General features: G+C 37.1%; 1 protein-coding gene across 2 annotated transcripts in view; it reads right to left on the bottom strand.

Moving 5' to 3' along the window:
• Nucleotides 1–6,809: 6,809 nt before the first annotated feature.
• The window catches only part of LOC109093160 (mitochondrial inner membrane protease subunit 1-like), a 12,969-nt gene continuing 4,006 nt past the window's right edge, over nucleotides 6,810–15,772 (bottom strand). The window contains exons 1-6 of one of the 2 annotated variants that reach the window (XM_042727201.1): nucleotides 14,495–14,684; nucleotides 10,511–10,635; nucleotides 10,326–10,414; nucleotides 10,099–10,225; nucleotides 7,641–7,751; nucleotides 6,810–6,951 (exon numbers count right to left, since the gene is read on the bottom strand). In XM_042727201.1, coding sequence (XP_042583135.1) covers nucleotides 6,889–6,951; nucleotides 7,641–7,751; nucleotides 10,099–10,225; nucleotides 10,326–10,414; nucleotides 10,511–10,630 — 510 coding nt within the window. In that variant the 5' untranslated portion in view covers nucleotides 10,631–10,635; nucleotides 14,495–14,684 and the 3' untranslated portion in view covers nucleotides 6,810–6,888. Of the gene's footprint in view, nucleotides 6,952–7,640; nucleotides 7,752–10,098; nucleotides 10,226–10,325; nucleotides 10,415–10,510; nucleotides 10,636–14,494; nucleotides 14,685–15,772 lie in introns of those variants that run through there. The other variant, XM_019106879.2, reaches the window with a different exon arrangement.

The raw sequence follows: 15,772 nt of genomic DNA on the forward strand, positions 1-15,772 counted from the left end.
CAAAAGATTCCTGAGGCTTTAACTCCCAGCCTGGTTCATTACTCAAAACCGCAATCATGGGTAAGACTGCCGACCTGACTGCTGTCCAGAAGGCCATCATTGACACCCTTAAGCGAGAGGGTAAGACACAGAAAGAAATTTCTGAACGAATAGGCTGTTCCCAGAGTGCTGTATCAAGGCACCTCAGTGGGAAGAGCTTTTGGAAGGAAAAAGTGTGGCAAAAAACGCTGCACAACGAGAAGAGGTGACCGGACCCTGAGGAAGATTGTGGAGAAGGACTGATTCCAGACCTTGGGGGACCTGCGGAAGCAGTGGACTGAGTCTGGAGTAGAAACATCCAGAGCCACCGTGCACAGGCGTGTGCTTTTGAACCAGAAACAGCGGCAGTAGCGACTGACCTGGGCTACAGAGAAGCAGCACTGGAGTGTTGCTCAGTGGTCCAAAGTACTTTTTTCGGATGAAAGCAAATTTTGCATGTCATTCGGAAATCAAGGTGCCAGAGTCTGGAGGAAGACTGGGGAGAGAAGGAAATGCCAAAATGCCTGAAGTCCAGTGTCAAGTACCCACAGTCAGTGATGGTCTGGGTGTGCCATGTCAGCTGCTGGTGTTGGTCCACTGTGTTTTATCAAGGGCAGGGTCAATGCAGCTAGCTATCAGGAGATTTTGGAGCACTTCATGCTTCCATCTGCTGAAAAGCTTTATGGAGATGAAGATTTCGTTTTTCAGCACGACCTGGCACCTGCTCACAGTGCCAAAACCACTGGTAAATGGTTTACTGACCATGGTATTACTGTGCTCAATTGGCCTGCCAACTCTCCTGACCTGAACCCCATAGAGAATCTGTGGGATTGTGAAGAGAAAGTTGAGAGACGCAAGACCCAACACTCTGGATGAGCTTAAGGCCGCTATCGAAGCATCCTGGGCCTCCATAACACCTCAGCAGTGCCACAGGCTGATTGCCTCCATGCCACGCCGCATTGAAGCAGTCATTTCTGCAAAAGGATTCCCGAACAAGTATTGAGTGCATAACTGAACATAATTATTTGAAGGTTGACTTTTTTTGTATTAAAATCACTTTTTGAGTGATTGATCGGATGAAATATGGTAATTTTTTGAGATAGGAATTTTGGGTTTTCATGAGCTGTATGCCAAAATCATCAGTATTAAAACAATAAAAGACCTGAAATATTTCAGTTGGTGTGCAATGAATCTAAAATATATGAAAGTTAAATTTTTATCATTACATTATGGAAAATAATGAACTTTCACAATATTCTAATTTTTTTAGAAGGACCTGTATACGTATTTTTAAGTTGTATTTTTGTAATTTCATTATGGAAAATGATGTATTTTATCTTTATGGCAAATCACAATAGATTTCAGTAATTTTGAATGACAAGACTTCTGTTATAATGTGTAATGCAATACGTTGCATCCCAAAAAATAAAATAAAAAAATAAATTAAATCTATTTGAAATTTGCACATTTTCTGGCATGTTTTTATGTCTTTGATGAATTAAAAACTCACTAAAACTGAGAGAGAAAAAAAGAGAACTTTTGTGTTCTGTCAAAGAAATGTCATCACATCATGACATACCAGTGACAAACAACAACATTATCTCATTTGAGGCTCTGAAAAAAAAAAAGAAAAAAAAGAAACACCAGTAAATAAAGTGCATCTGTCTTATAATCTGTCAGATGACTGACAGCTGAAGCTGTGATTGGCAGGTATGCTTCCAATACATCTTAAATGATAATCGGATTGGATGTGCCATTTAAGTCTCTGTATTGTTAATGGTATTTTAGTGGCTAAAGATGTGGGCTACCAACCCACAGTGCCTCTACTTTGAAAGTATTTGTCTATTCAATAACTATTAGGCCCAGCAAGATAGTTTTTGGAATAGACAACTAAATGGCAAGTGGCCAGATAGAGTTCAGCCAGAATGGCTACCATTGTGATTTCCCTTGAGTTGACACATTGTCAAACCCTTGCCAGTGTTATCTGTACTGACCCTCTATAAAGTACGTGGTTATCATGACTTAATTTTGTAGACCTCCATGCAAAGAAAAAGTAGTGGATATTTAGTTATAATGGTGTAATGTCTGGCTTACCTAAAACTAGAAGAACTGTTGGTCCAGTTAGCTTATTTCAGGCCTTCAAAAATAGACTTAAAAAAATAAGAATAGGCCTATATACATACATATCTATGAGCCAACTAAAATGTCACACTAGACCAGGGGTTTTAAAACCAGGGCTCAAAGGGCTACAAGGTTAGGGGGCCTGAAGAAAAGTTCAGAGAATGAATGAATGAATGAAAACAAAGACCATCAAACAAACTCAAATTTGACACTTTTGCTTTCAAAACACTAATCAAAAATAATAAATTCATACATAATATTATTCTAATGAGAGATAAGTTGCAAACAATAAGATGTCTTGTAGAAAATAAATATTTTCCAGATAGGCCTAATATTTTATACTTACTATTTCTCACATGGACCCTTATGCCTAGTTGCCTATATACTGTATATTTAAAGAAAAAAGGGTCTCCCACGAGGTGATCATGTATTTGGTGTTCCATGGCATAAAATTTTTTGGGAAAAAACATCAACTTTACTCAGTAAATTTTTAAGTACATTCTACTTAGCTGTGTAACTTATTTCAACTTAAATTACACTAAACTGGCTTAAAATAGTATGAGTTAATATATACCTTGTATATCAAGACTTGACAACTGGGTACAGTCCTGACCTTGACAAAGGTCAATCAGTCAGAGTCAGTCAAATATTTTGTTTCACAGCAATATCTTGCATGCGGTTATGCTGATTCCTCTGGTTTCTCAAACTTCTCAAGCTGACATCATCTCCATTGACTATGTGAAGGTGTATCAGTGCTCTGTAAGGCTTTTAAGAAAATTAAATCAATGACTGAACATCAAAGCTGTGTTAAATGTGCTAGAAGGTGGTTCTCTAATGCTGCCCTTAATTAAAGCCTGGATCGATGGCCTTTTGTGAAAGGTCTGCTGGAGTCTGATAGAAGCTACTTTCCATTAAAAGTTTAGCTTCACCAAGATATTTCAACACTCAGTTTCCTAGAATCTTAAGGGGACTGGAAAATAAACATGAAAATTCAATAGTCATTCATTTGTTTCAAGTATATTTCTGCAAGTTACCAGTGATAAATTATTAGTCAGGTAAATTATTGATTTTGAATTTAATCAAAAGTTTTATTATTATTTTAAAGCATTTACAAGACATTTTAAATGAAGTAAATGATGTTTCAGTGAAATCAAACTTTTAAAGTACATATTTGATAATATTATTAAATATTTAATAATTTATTCAACCATCATGATCTGGCTTTAGATGCGGATCAAGTTTATGATGAGGGACTTAGCATGAGATGCACGAACCTGTAGGAATTAAGTGAAGTTCTTCAAATCACTTTGTAAGACTAAACATCAATGCCAGACTGAATAGTAATAATTTTTTATCGTAGGCCCATTATTATGCCCAAATACAAAACAGCCGAAGATTTTATAGAGAGGAATAAAACGTCAACAAAGATTAAAATAACTATTCTTGCACTGTGCCAATCAGAGCTTGGAAATTGTGGTTGATTCTCTGGAGATCACTGATGAGAAACTGCCGGGACAGGGTCAGAGGTGGTGCTTGATTGGTATTAGTTCTAATCAAAGAAGAAAACCACATTTCATTTGACAAATTTATTCAGTGAAATTAGAATTACTGCTGAGGACCCAGAGGACAAAGTCTGAAAACTAGAGGGAAAGGAATAAAAATAGTGTTCAGAGTCCTTTAGACTTGTTCCTCAAAATAAATAAATAAATAAATAAATAAAGCTTTCATTCAGCAGGAGTGCTTGTACACAGACCCACGGGGGGTATGTGGGTCAGGACTGTCAGAATTAGCCTGCCTTTACGCAAACTGAAGGGTTTTCTTCCCACCTCGCCTCCTGCCCATCTCTGCAGGCCTTTGGGAAAATGTCCCTTTGGCCTCCATTAGGAGCGTACAGTGTTCCTCCGCAGCACTCTTGCCACTATTAGTCGAGAAGAGCGACAGTAATGGTGTCGAATGCCTGTGGCGTGAGGACACTTCCACACAGCAGCGCAAACTCACACCACAGACCTCAACGCTGTAGTTGTGCTCTTCTGATAAGGGTTCCTCAGGTCTGAGATCTACAATGTTTATATCAGTCTCCACTGGAGAAATACATGTATGCCATTTGTTTGAACATTTCCTAGCAAACTTATACAGCCCTTTCTATAAATGTAATGGCATTTTGCTATTTGGACAGTATGTGTGGACAGGGACCACTGTCAAAATGTTAGAAAAAAACAATACAATTATGTTATTAGTTGAGCTAATGTTGAGTGCAACATGGGAAAAGAACAACAAAAAAGCAATAAATAAATAAATAAATACTAAGATTAAAAAGTTTGGGGTCTTGCTTTTTTGATAAGAAACTGATACTTTATTGCATGAGGATGCATTAAATTAATAATAATAAAAAAAAATGATATAAAGACATTCATAATGTTACAAAAGACGTTTGTTTCAAATAAATGCTGTTCTTCCAACTTTGAAGAATCCTGAAAAAAAGAGCAGCAAATCATCAAATCATGGTTTTCTCTGAAGGATTTTTTGTTTTTTAAGACAGGAGTAATGATGCTGAAAATTCAGCTTTGATCACAGGAATAAATGACATTTCAAAACATATTGAAGTAGAGAACAGTTATTATTAATTGTAAAAAATATTGACAATATTATTGCCTAAATTTTATAATTGACTATTTTTATTGCATAATTCTTATTTTATCAAAACAAGTCTGCTATTGTTTTAAATAAGCTACTTCTAGTTTGAAATTTGTAATTTTGATTACCATTCACATTATATGGATACAGATTTTTAAAAAAATAAAAAAGTGTGAATGGTAGCTATATGGATAAAAGTCTGAAAACCGCTGCATGTTTTTACTGGAAAAGGTAATGTTACTGTAATATGAGTTTTGTTTGTAAAAGTGGCTAAGAATCATTTAAAATCTTAATGATCGCGGTCATAATATCTATAGTGAAATCCCAGCATCAACACTGGTCACCATAATAAGTTTTTGTAAATGTATTTATAATTTAGTCACAGACAAAAAAAGACTTTTTAATTAACACCTGGAAATGTGTTTGCATTCTGTTTCACTTTTATACTTCCTACAATAAGTTGAAATCAAAGGCTTTGATCGGTAGGGTTTATCTATCGATTATCCTCACCGGTCTGATCACAACAGACATCACACTTGGTGCAGCCGCCAATAGTCTGTCTCCCCCTCAATGCCATCTGTCTGGTATGGATCCACTGGGGGGAAAATCCAATGTTGGCAGAAGTTTCCCTTTTGAACTGATCTAAGATCAAATTCCCTTTCCACAAACCTCATTCTCAACTACAACAATAAAAACCACAAATCTGATCTCAGATCAGCAGAAAAAAACAACTTTCAGCCAAATTAAGAGGCTCATCCCATGCAAACGCCCACGTTATTGAAAATAAATTGTGACCGTCGTCTTACATTTGATGTCAGCCAGCATCATCCACAGACAGACTCATCCTGCGCTGAGATCAAATGACGCTCTGAAGTTTTAATTAAAACCTTGATTAAAGAAGCACACATTCTGCATTGAAAGAAAGACATCAATTTCTCATTACATTAATCCAAACACACCAATAAACACTGAAAGAAAGAGCAACTGAGGGGGTTTGTCTTTGATGAAGGTGTGTAGAAGTCTCTCTTTGGACTTTAATTATGATTAAGTTTATTAATCATTACCTTCAAAAGTGGATTACATCCCAGGTGTGCTTAAATCCGTATGATGTTTCAAACATCAAGGATATAAGGTTGGGCAACATTGAAGACAAGTATGTAGATTAATAAGTTTCTCCCTATCAAACATCAGAAATTAATAAATAGAAAAAAAGTGGAAGTGTTATCTGTACCAAAAATGCTGCTCCTCGTGATTAAATTCTACATCCGGGTCAAAGGACAATGCCAACAGAGCGTAAGTACAGTATCTCTGTAACTGCATTTCTAAACAATATGGAAGCATTATTCTGACTCAGAGTAAAATAATAATAATAATAATTGTGGGTTTTAAATAATAAATATGTAATAAAATATAAAAAATACACATACATTTTTTTAAGTCACATTGTTAATTATTGTAAGAACTGTTAAAACATTATAATTTTAATGGTTGAAAAGAACATTTCATCAAATTTAGTCTTTGGAGTACTCTCATATAATCTTATTTTAAGGTGCCTTCCCATTTAAAAATCCATTTATAACTTTTGGTGAAAATGTTTATATGCAAAAAAGAAATTTCAATATAAAGAGTGTTACTTATGGGTCAGCTGCATTGATGAATGTTGTGAAACTTATCTGAAACAATACAAGATTGTGTTAAAACCTAACCAGATCTTCCTAGTATTTAATGCAGTTTCTTCATTAACATTTTAAACCATTGATTAAATTTAAATAAATAAATAAATTTATGCATTTAGCAGACGCTAAAAGCGACTTACAGTGCTATTCAGGCTATCAATTTTTACCTATAATGTGTTCCCGGGGAATCGAACCCCCCAACCTTGCGTTTGTTAACGCAATGCTCTATCACTTGAGCTACAGGAGCCCGATGATTGCAGCATGATGTTGCTCATATGATGCATTTGTGCATTTTGAAGCATGATGCATTGTTTGTTTCATTATCATAAATTCTTATTTGCCCTAAACAATGAAACAGACTTGAATTATAAATGTGAATTTATTTTAAAACATTGCAAAAATATAATTTACATTGCGGCTATACATGAACACAGCTTCTTCACAAAATGCGCCCGTCGTTTGGACTTTCAGCCAATACGCCAAAATTATGTGGGGGCCACAACTGCAAAACAAAAAAAAAAAGAAGCAGAATTCAATTTTATGAATTGTGTATAAAATATTATAAGCTGTCACTGGGGTGGTATCCTTTCAAAAGGTACACCTTTGTTCTTTTTTTAATCCTAAAAGGTGCATATAAGTACCTTAAAGTGCACATTAGTATCTAAATGGTACACATATTATTAGCTTTTGAAAAGGTATCTCCCCAGTGACAGCTTTGGTACATTTTTTCAGAAAGTGTTCATTTTATGAACATACTATGCATTATATTATTTTAAACTTTAACATACATGTGGAGAACAAGTGGACATACAAGTGGAGAAAACACATTTTGTCCTTGTAAGACCCTCCAGCCCCATATCATTTGCCTCTGACTTTCCAATCAGAGCCCGACAGAAGGTGAGGAGACCTGTTTACAGGGTCATGGGCACATGATGCTATACGAGTCGACAGCCGAAAAATGAAGACGGCACTCAATTCTTGAGACACTTACTAAATTATACTTTGAGTTCATTTATTTTCAATTTCAAATAAAAGAAAAATTAAGAAAGGATCATTTGCACTGCTTGTTTGAGAAAAAAAAAACTCATTAATAAATACTACATAAAAGGGCAACAGTTCAAACTCAAAATGCTTGTGGTTTGGCCTTTGGGGAAGTGAATAGGTCAAGAAATGAGACTGTATCCTCATTACCTTTAAACAAACGCGTCCTCGGATCAGGGCATAGGGAACTGGGCCATAGCTACGGGAATCTGTGGAATTCCGAAGGTTATCCCCTTCCAGCCACACATGCCCTCTCGGTACCTAGATTACAGCAGAATTGGAAGTCCAAAATGTTAAACCACCATGCTAACGTGAGAAAATGAGTACAATTTATTCTGATCGCAGCCACACTCATCTAAAATGATCCTTCGTCCCACTATGAAACACATTCGTATGCAACACACTGTATTGAAACCCCCCCCGGATTAGAGGATAAAGAAGAAGTTCCTAAAAGTGAGAAGGTTCACGTGATTTAACTGCTCATCTCAGATGAGAAAAAGGGATCATTTTTACTGACCGCTGGGGCCTCGCACCCCCCCCCCCATCCACTTTATCCTCTCAGTGAGGGGTGAAGCCACGCCTCTGTGAGCTGCTCCATGGGTCTAGACCACGGACAGACCTGCCAGGCTGGGCCGGCAACTGAGCGAAGCCTGATCCACACTGACATCAATTAGGAATAATCTCATCACACAGGGAGAGTGGGGCTGTCAAGCCCCTAATTAAGTCCCCTCCACCCCCTCTTTATGTGAGGCGAGGGTGAACAACACATCACGGTGTCATTATAAACATTACAGTATGGAGATGCCTATCTGGCACTGACCAAACTGAAGAATTTTAAAAATGTTTTTCCCCCATTAAGTAGCATTCCAAAGAATCTTATGAAGAATTCCATAGAATAACATCTAATGCACTAATGTGTGGGAATGACTAAATATGACCCATAAAGTGATTTGATGACCTTCTGTATTGCAAAAAAATGCATCACTGACAAATGCGAAAGAATCATGATTATAAACATATGTCAGCATGGAGTCGTCTTGCAGTCGACTCTCATTAGCATGGAAACAAATGTTTGATCCCATCCACAAGAAATCTCAGCCCATCATCATCTGCTGTTACAAAGCTTTTGTCCTGTCTGTCAGCTAAGCATACGAGAAATCACACCATACTGTGACCAAACACAAATGTTGACAACCCTGCGTTCGATCTAACAAATGGGAAGCATGTTAGAAACATATAACGGTTACTGTTGCTGATTGTGAGAGCATGAGCTTGCAGCAAGGTGTTAAATGTGGACTAGTGAGTAGATAAGTTTAACTGTTCAGCCTCCTCAACAAATTCTGTAGTCTATATACTGTAGCTACTAGACCTTTTTCAAGACATGTAAAAGCTTTAAATCGCGAGTGAAACAAAACAAAAACCCATTGACTTCAGAATGATGTAGCTGGCAGTTCACAAACGCTAACTAATGCAAGTTTTAGGATTTGTTCCTGCAGCACTGTATTGAACTATCACACATTTTCTCCTGTTTATAGATCTTTCCCAGGAACATGTTGTGGTTTGGAGACATGCAGTGAAAACAGCTGCCTATGATATCACAGCCAAATCAGTTATTAATGTTCTATCTTTGATTGACAAATCCTTTAATTACTCAAAGGCATTTTATATATAAGAACAAACAAATTACCCTGTCATGCTAAAGATAGTATTTAAACATACTTGCCAAGACACTCTTTTCAAAAAATGTTTATGAAACATTGATATTTTAATGTTATAAGATACCACAAAGTTAGAGATCTGACGTATACTAGCATTACTTCAATTATAGAAAACATGTCACATTTTCTGTCAGCCATAAACAAGTATCAACACAAAACAATTTCAGTGCTTAAATGATAAGCATTAGAAAGAAAAATCAATAGTGTACACTAATAAATGCAAGAAGCAAGAGCAGTTACAACTCGCTACTGAATTAGATAAGCATTTTAAGATTTCATACTTGAATCACTTTTCCTATTTTAAGAGTAGAAGAGACTGCATCAATACATTATTTTGCAATTCTGACATTGCAATCGGTTGACGATGGCTAGTACAGAGAGTGAGCATACTTCTACAATCTTGGGTCCTTGTTCATCTGAGGGTTTGTATTTCTTTACCTTAAAAGACTGCTGTGACATGCCTTTCTTTTTCTCCTTTCTCTTGATCGCTTGCTCTACTCATCTGGCACTAACACTAACAGCTTCGGGAAAAAATTACAGGCCAGAACCAAACATAGTCAAGGTGAAAGAAACAAGTGATACAAAAAAAGCAATAACAGCTATTTCAGTGACAGGGTGGCTATGCTCTCTCTGGACCAATAACTGAGAAACAAGCATTTGTTGTTGCCATAAGGTAAACGTTTTACCCAACGAAGGTGGAAGCATGTGAAATTCAAATGCATACACCTTAAGAGTAAACACAGTGGTTTATACAAAAAAAAATAGAGACAGAAGAAAAAGGACTGTAAAAGGACGCAGTAAAGGACTTCATAAAGTGTCTAAGGGTTTATGGAAAATAAATCATTCCTTCAAGCAGAGCTGATGTCAGGTGTGTTACAGCAGGTACTCACATAAGTGTGTGTTTTAAAGACGTCAGACGGTCCACTAGTGCAAACTTTGTCCCCTTCCAGGCCAATCACTCGTTTACAAATGTTCATTTTTGGATCAAAAGGACTTTTGGCTATTACAATATCACCTCTGAAAGAATGTAGCAAATAAAGCAGATACTCAACGATTCTGCATGACAGTATTATCAATAAAAGTCAAATAGAAGCTAAAGTAAGCATTTCATACTCACTTTTGTATTCGACAGAGGTGGCGGCTTACTCGTTCTGAAAAAACCACATCGTGGTTAGTGATAGTGGGCTCCATGGAAGGTCCTGAACACTGTTGTAGGTTAATTGTGGGAAGAAATAAACTTTTATATGTATTTCTTTTACTGTCAGTGGAAATGCTCTGACCAAACAGCTCCAAGAAACTTACCGACACAAATTCGCCGATATACTCAAAGGCACAGTGAGCGATGCAGCCATACTGGACGGTGTAACCAACAAAGCTAATCGTCTTCACAAAGAAACCGCGAAACATCCTGCCAGTCTTCATAAATCCTGAAATAATAAAAAAAAGAGAGTTTACGTTTAAAAACAATTATTCATAACCAAGACTGGTTTTGTCATTAAAGGTGATATTGTGCACATGTACTGATTTGTTTGAGTTCTAAAACATGTTAATGAATATGAAGTCTGAAATTAAAAATTAAATCTGGTTTTCAGGAAGAGTAACAAGAAATTGTGGAGTGGATATGCAAAAGGGATGATACAATACTGCAGCTCACTGATTTTATTGTGAGATATTCATCCATGCATATGTTTGATTTTTATTTTAAAAAGATGAACTTGTAATTTTTAGTCAAAATATCATCACCTGCATAAAAATTAAGCATGTGTAAATTATTTTAGAAATTGACTAGTCTGAAGCATCATCTGAATGGCTAGTTGAATTGATATAGGGATATATCCACCAATATATAAACATTACATGAAACATCTAAGCTAAATCAATCTTAGAAATGCTGAAAGTTAGAAACAACTGACATATGTTTATACATAAGACCTAAAGTTATAAATTATATTAATAACTACTATAACAGTATAAACAATACTAAAAAAAAAAAAAAAAAAGGAAAACAAAAAGTGGTGTATGGTAGATTCAAGACTGTGAATTTAGAATACAACATCACATTACCATTTATATTAATTATTAGTTCAATCCTAACCCATTCGTAATGAGAACCACATCTCTGGAGCACATTCTCTAACCACTACACTGCAACTCCAAATGAAAACCTTAAAAATTCTTAATTGGAAATCTCACTCAGTGACAAAACCTGATGACACAGGCCTGTGCCAGAGGGTCGAAAGAGGGTTTTAAACACTTTGTCACTGAGGTGGTGTTGGTGGGGAAATGCACCTCACACATTTAATGGCTAACGGTTAAAACTGTGAAACCAAAGTGATCATTAGAGATGGTGTTTCATTCTCAGGAGCCTCTGAAACCTATCAACAAGACACAAAGAGTGACCCCTGGGCATCTGACCCTGTCTCAGACAACCCAATCTACACCTGTAGGAACAGGTGACGGCGCTAGCAGGCACAGGTTCATCTCCTCGAGCTGAAAAAAAAGAGAGTTACACTATGGCCATAGCAACAGAACATGAGGTCTTTTGTTTGTCCTCGCACCCCGGCACTTTAACTGATAAAACTGTGGTGCGTTGTCTGAATAAACAGTCCATCCTCTCTCAAACTATTGACTTTTCCTTGGCCATCAAGCTAGCAGCGTGCGTGAGTCAATAAAGGTTGTGTTTGGATGTTGGTACACTCTTAAAGGAATAGTTCACCTCACATTTACTCACATCAGGTCATCCAAGCTGTGTATGAGTTCATTTCTTCATCAAACAGATTTAGAGAAATTTAGCATCACCAATGAATCCTCTGCAGTGAATGGGTGCCGTCAGAATGAGAGTCCAAACAGCTGATAAATCCATCACAATAATCCACAAGTAATCCACATGACTCCAGTCCACCAGTCTTATAAGAAACAAAGGCATCATTAGGCATTTAACTTCCAGCCAAAATCCCAGTCCCTTTCTCCATTGAAAAAGTAAATCTCCTGTTGTCCTCTCAGAAAAATATATGCATATTTGTTTAGAACTGTTTTCGTTTGTATACTGTGCTCGATCTGTGCATATTGCTCTCCTGATTTAGACAAGAAGAATTTATCACTGAAAAAAATAAATATATTGAAAATAGGATTCTTATTTTAGCCAGAAGCAAGGGTTCGAAGTTAAAAATTTATTATCGATGGATTTGTTTCTTACAAACATGGAGCTTTACACTTCACAATATGTTAATTGATGGACTGGAGTAATTTCAATTACTTGTGCATTATTATGATGGTGTTATCAGTTGAACTCATGTTTTGATGGCACCCATTCACTGCAGAGGATCTATTGGTGAGCAAGTGTGGTAATGCTTTCTCCAAACAAACTCATCTATATCTTGGATGGCCTGAGGATGAGTAGAACTATTCCAAAAAGAGGGCAATAGAAGAATCATTTTGTGTCCCCCAAATAACCTTCTGTGCAATGGAAAGGTTCCATTTATGGCAACAAATAATGTTTATTTTTAAGAGTGCACACATCCACAAAATCTCACTTGGCAGAGAAACAGCTCAAAAGATAACCCAACACTTCAATGGCTTGGCGTTTGTCATTTGTCGAACTGCTTTCCTGCAAGAAACTCAATCAAGCTCTTGCACAATTAGAAAACAAATCTTCAGGAGAACAACTTCACTGGATGTCCAATGAAGGATAAACCTCAATCTTTTCTCCTGAAAACAAACCAAAAGAATGAAGGCGACCCAGCCGAGCAGAAACTGAACGAAACCGAACCCTATCCCAAAAGCCCCTATTGCCTCGGGAATGACATCTCCAATATGGGGCGGAATTAATCCTCCTGTCCCCTACTTCCTCCATCTCAGTCCCAGGCCAAGTGTCAGGTGTCTGTCTCCGTGTGTCATGGAAAGTGCTACACCTAATCCCATTACCCACCAACCATCTCTTCGCCCCATACCTCTGTCCCCTGCTCCCCTCTCTTTCCATTCCGGTCAGACATCGAATCCACACCTTTGAATCCTCATAATTATGTCTGATACCCCCAACACAAACAGGGTGTACGAGAGTTAGCTGCTCTACCCAAAGGCCCCCTCCGTCCAGGGATGTTTCTGCCTGACTGGACGTAGTTGTATCTCAGGGAGGCAATGAAAGGGCCAGCTGTTGTTTTGCTTATCAAACTCCAGGGTGGGGCGAACAAACTATTGTTTCTGAGCTGTTTTCCCTGGCACTCGATAGCGGGCAGAGATTCTTTGCCTAAACTATAACATATATGCTCACCTTTTAAACCTCTATAAAGCATCTTTTGGGAAGTATAGGCTACAATACAGAGTAACCTTTACCTACAATACTAGGGATGAGCAAAATTAAATATTTGACTAGGCAGCCTGAATGACCAGTAACTAATCGGTCTTAGGATACCCTTTATAATTTGCTGCTTTTGGTTCACCTGGCCCTGATCTGACACATGTTTAGAAGGCATTCACGTAAGTTCAAAACAGAGTTCTGCAGGTGTTTTTAAAAACAATATTTTATCTTCTTGAGAAACAAAACACTCAGGGGGTGAGGCTCTCAAAAAACAGCTTTTCTGTTATCTGTTTGAATGTATGGCTTGAGTTAAAAAATACTTCTGACAGGATTTTGCTGTGCAAACTGTCTAAATATTAAAGCATTGCACACTGTCAGCATACTAAATAAAGTACTGCATTTTTAAAATAATCAAAAGAGATATATAAACCTACACTACCATAAGAACAAAAAAAGGGGACATTATGAATTTTTAAAAAAGAAATTAATAATTTTACTCAGAAAAGATGCATTATATTGATCATAAGTGAAAGTATAAGTACATTTATAATGTTACAAAAGATTTGACATTTTCTAAAATGTCTTCAAGTGTTTTCAATATTGATAATATTAAGAAATGTTTCTTGAGTACCAAAGGAGCATAATATATTTATTTCTGAAGGATCATGTGACAATGCTAAAAATTTAGCTTTGCGTCACAGGAATAAATTCCATTTTAAAATTTATTCAGATAGAAAATAGTTATCTTGAATTGTAATAATATTTCACAATATTACTGTTTTTTTAATCGAATAAATGCAGCCTTCTTTTAAAAACATTAAATCTTACCATCCACAAACTTAAAAAAACTATTGGACAAATAGCCAACAAGTCAACTCAACACCATTCAGATTCTGATAAAAACAAAGGATTTTGATCCAAAACTTTCCTCTAGTTCTATCCATCAATTTCCTTCAAACTGATTGGCTCTCTCTCATTCTTGTCCTGACCTCAAGAGACTGTCTGTAACGCAGACCAGCTCGGCAGAATGTGTGGCGAAGAACACAGCATCCCCAACCACGTTTAGTCGTCCAATCACCAGCACTGTCACTGCTGTGGGCATCCAGCATAGGTGAGGATTAAGGATTTAGCATAATAAGATTACACGGCCAGTGAATGATATCAAGAGACAGTCCATATGCGGCCGGCTGGTTTTTCACTGGCACCCTGTGTGTGTGTGTGTGTGTGTGTGAGAGAGAGAGAGAGAGAGAGAGAGAGAGAGAGAGAGAGAGAGAGAGAGAGAGAGGCTGGGCGAGTCAGCTGCTTGGAATCAAATGGAGTTTAGCCAAAATCAAACAGACCTCCAGACAATTGAGATTAAATCTCTATTTCTGAACATTCCCCTGTGTGTTTGGAACAAGCACTAACTGCCACATTCCCTGGGTGGGGAAGTGACAAAACCAAATTAATTTTATCTAACAATTGGATAATTAACTCCAAGTCTCCCCTTAATCCAGGATTACACAATACAATGTATATATTTGCTACACAGAGTCACATAGAGCATCTCTGGAGAGCCATCTGTGGACCCGGACCCCCAAAACCCATAATGCAACAGAAGGGAGAAAGGGTTCCCAGAGAGCACAGAAGCAGGTGGAGAAGCAAAATGCTCTTTTAATCCTATAAATCTGCTGTACAACTAACTTTTGAAACTGAACAAATCTCTTGAGACATAGCCATCATCAATGTTGTTTTAGAAGCATTTAATCTGATAAACAGCTATATTTAATAGATTATTTACAGTTTAAAATTTGGCACCAAGACTTGTTGAATTTAAGGGTTATCCACCCCAAAATGAAAGTTTTGTAATTAATCACTTACCCCCATGTCGTTCCAAACCTGTAAAAGCTCCGTTTGTCTTCGGAACACAATTTAAGATATTTTGGATGAAAACCGGGAGGCCTGTGACTGTCCCATAGACTGCCAAGTAAATAACAGTGTCAAGGTCCATAAAAGTATGAAAGACATCGTCAGAATAGTCCATCTGCCATCATCTCTCCATATCACCGTATGCTGCGTATGCTCTTCTGTATCAGCCGCGCCACAAGGATGCACTGCTTCTACGTGTATGTAACTTTGATTTGAAAAAAAAAACCAGAGCAGCCTTGTGGCACGGCTGATACAGAAGAGCATACACAGCATACGGTGATATGGAGAGACACAGAGGAGACCGTTGACAAAGGAATTGTTGAATAAAGTCGTTATATTTGTTTTCTTCGTGTACAAAA

Source organism: Cyprinus carpio, chromosome B7 (genome assembly GCF_018340385.1).
Source record: "Cyprinus carpio isolate SPL01 chromosome B7, ASM1834038v1, whole genome shotgun sequence".
Taxonomy (NCBI): Eukaryota; Metazoa; Chordata; class Actinopteri; order Cypriniformes; family Cyprinidae; genus Cyprinus; species Cyprinus carpio.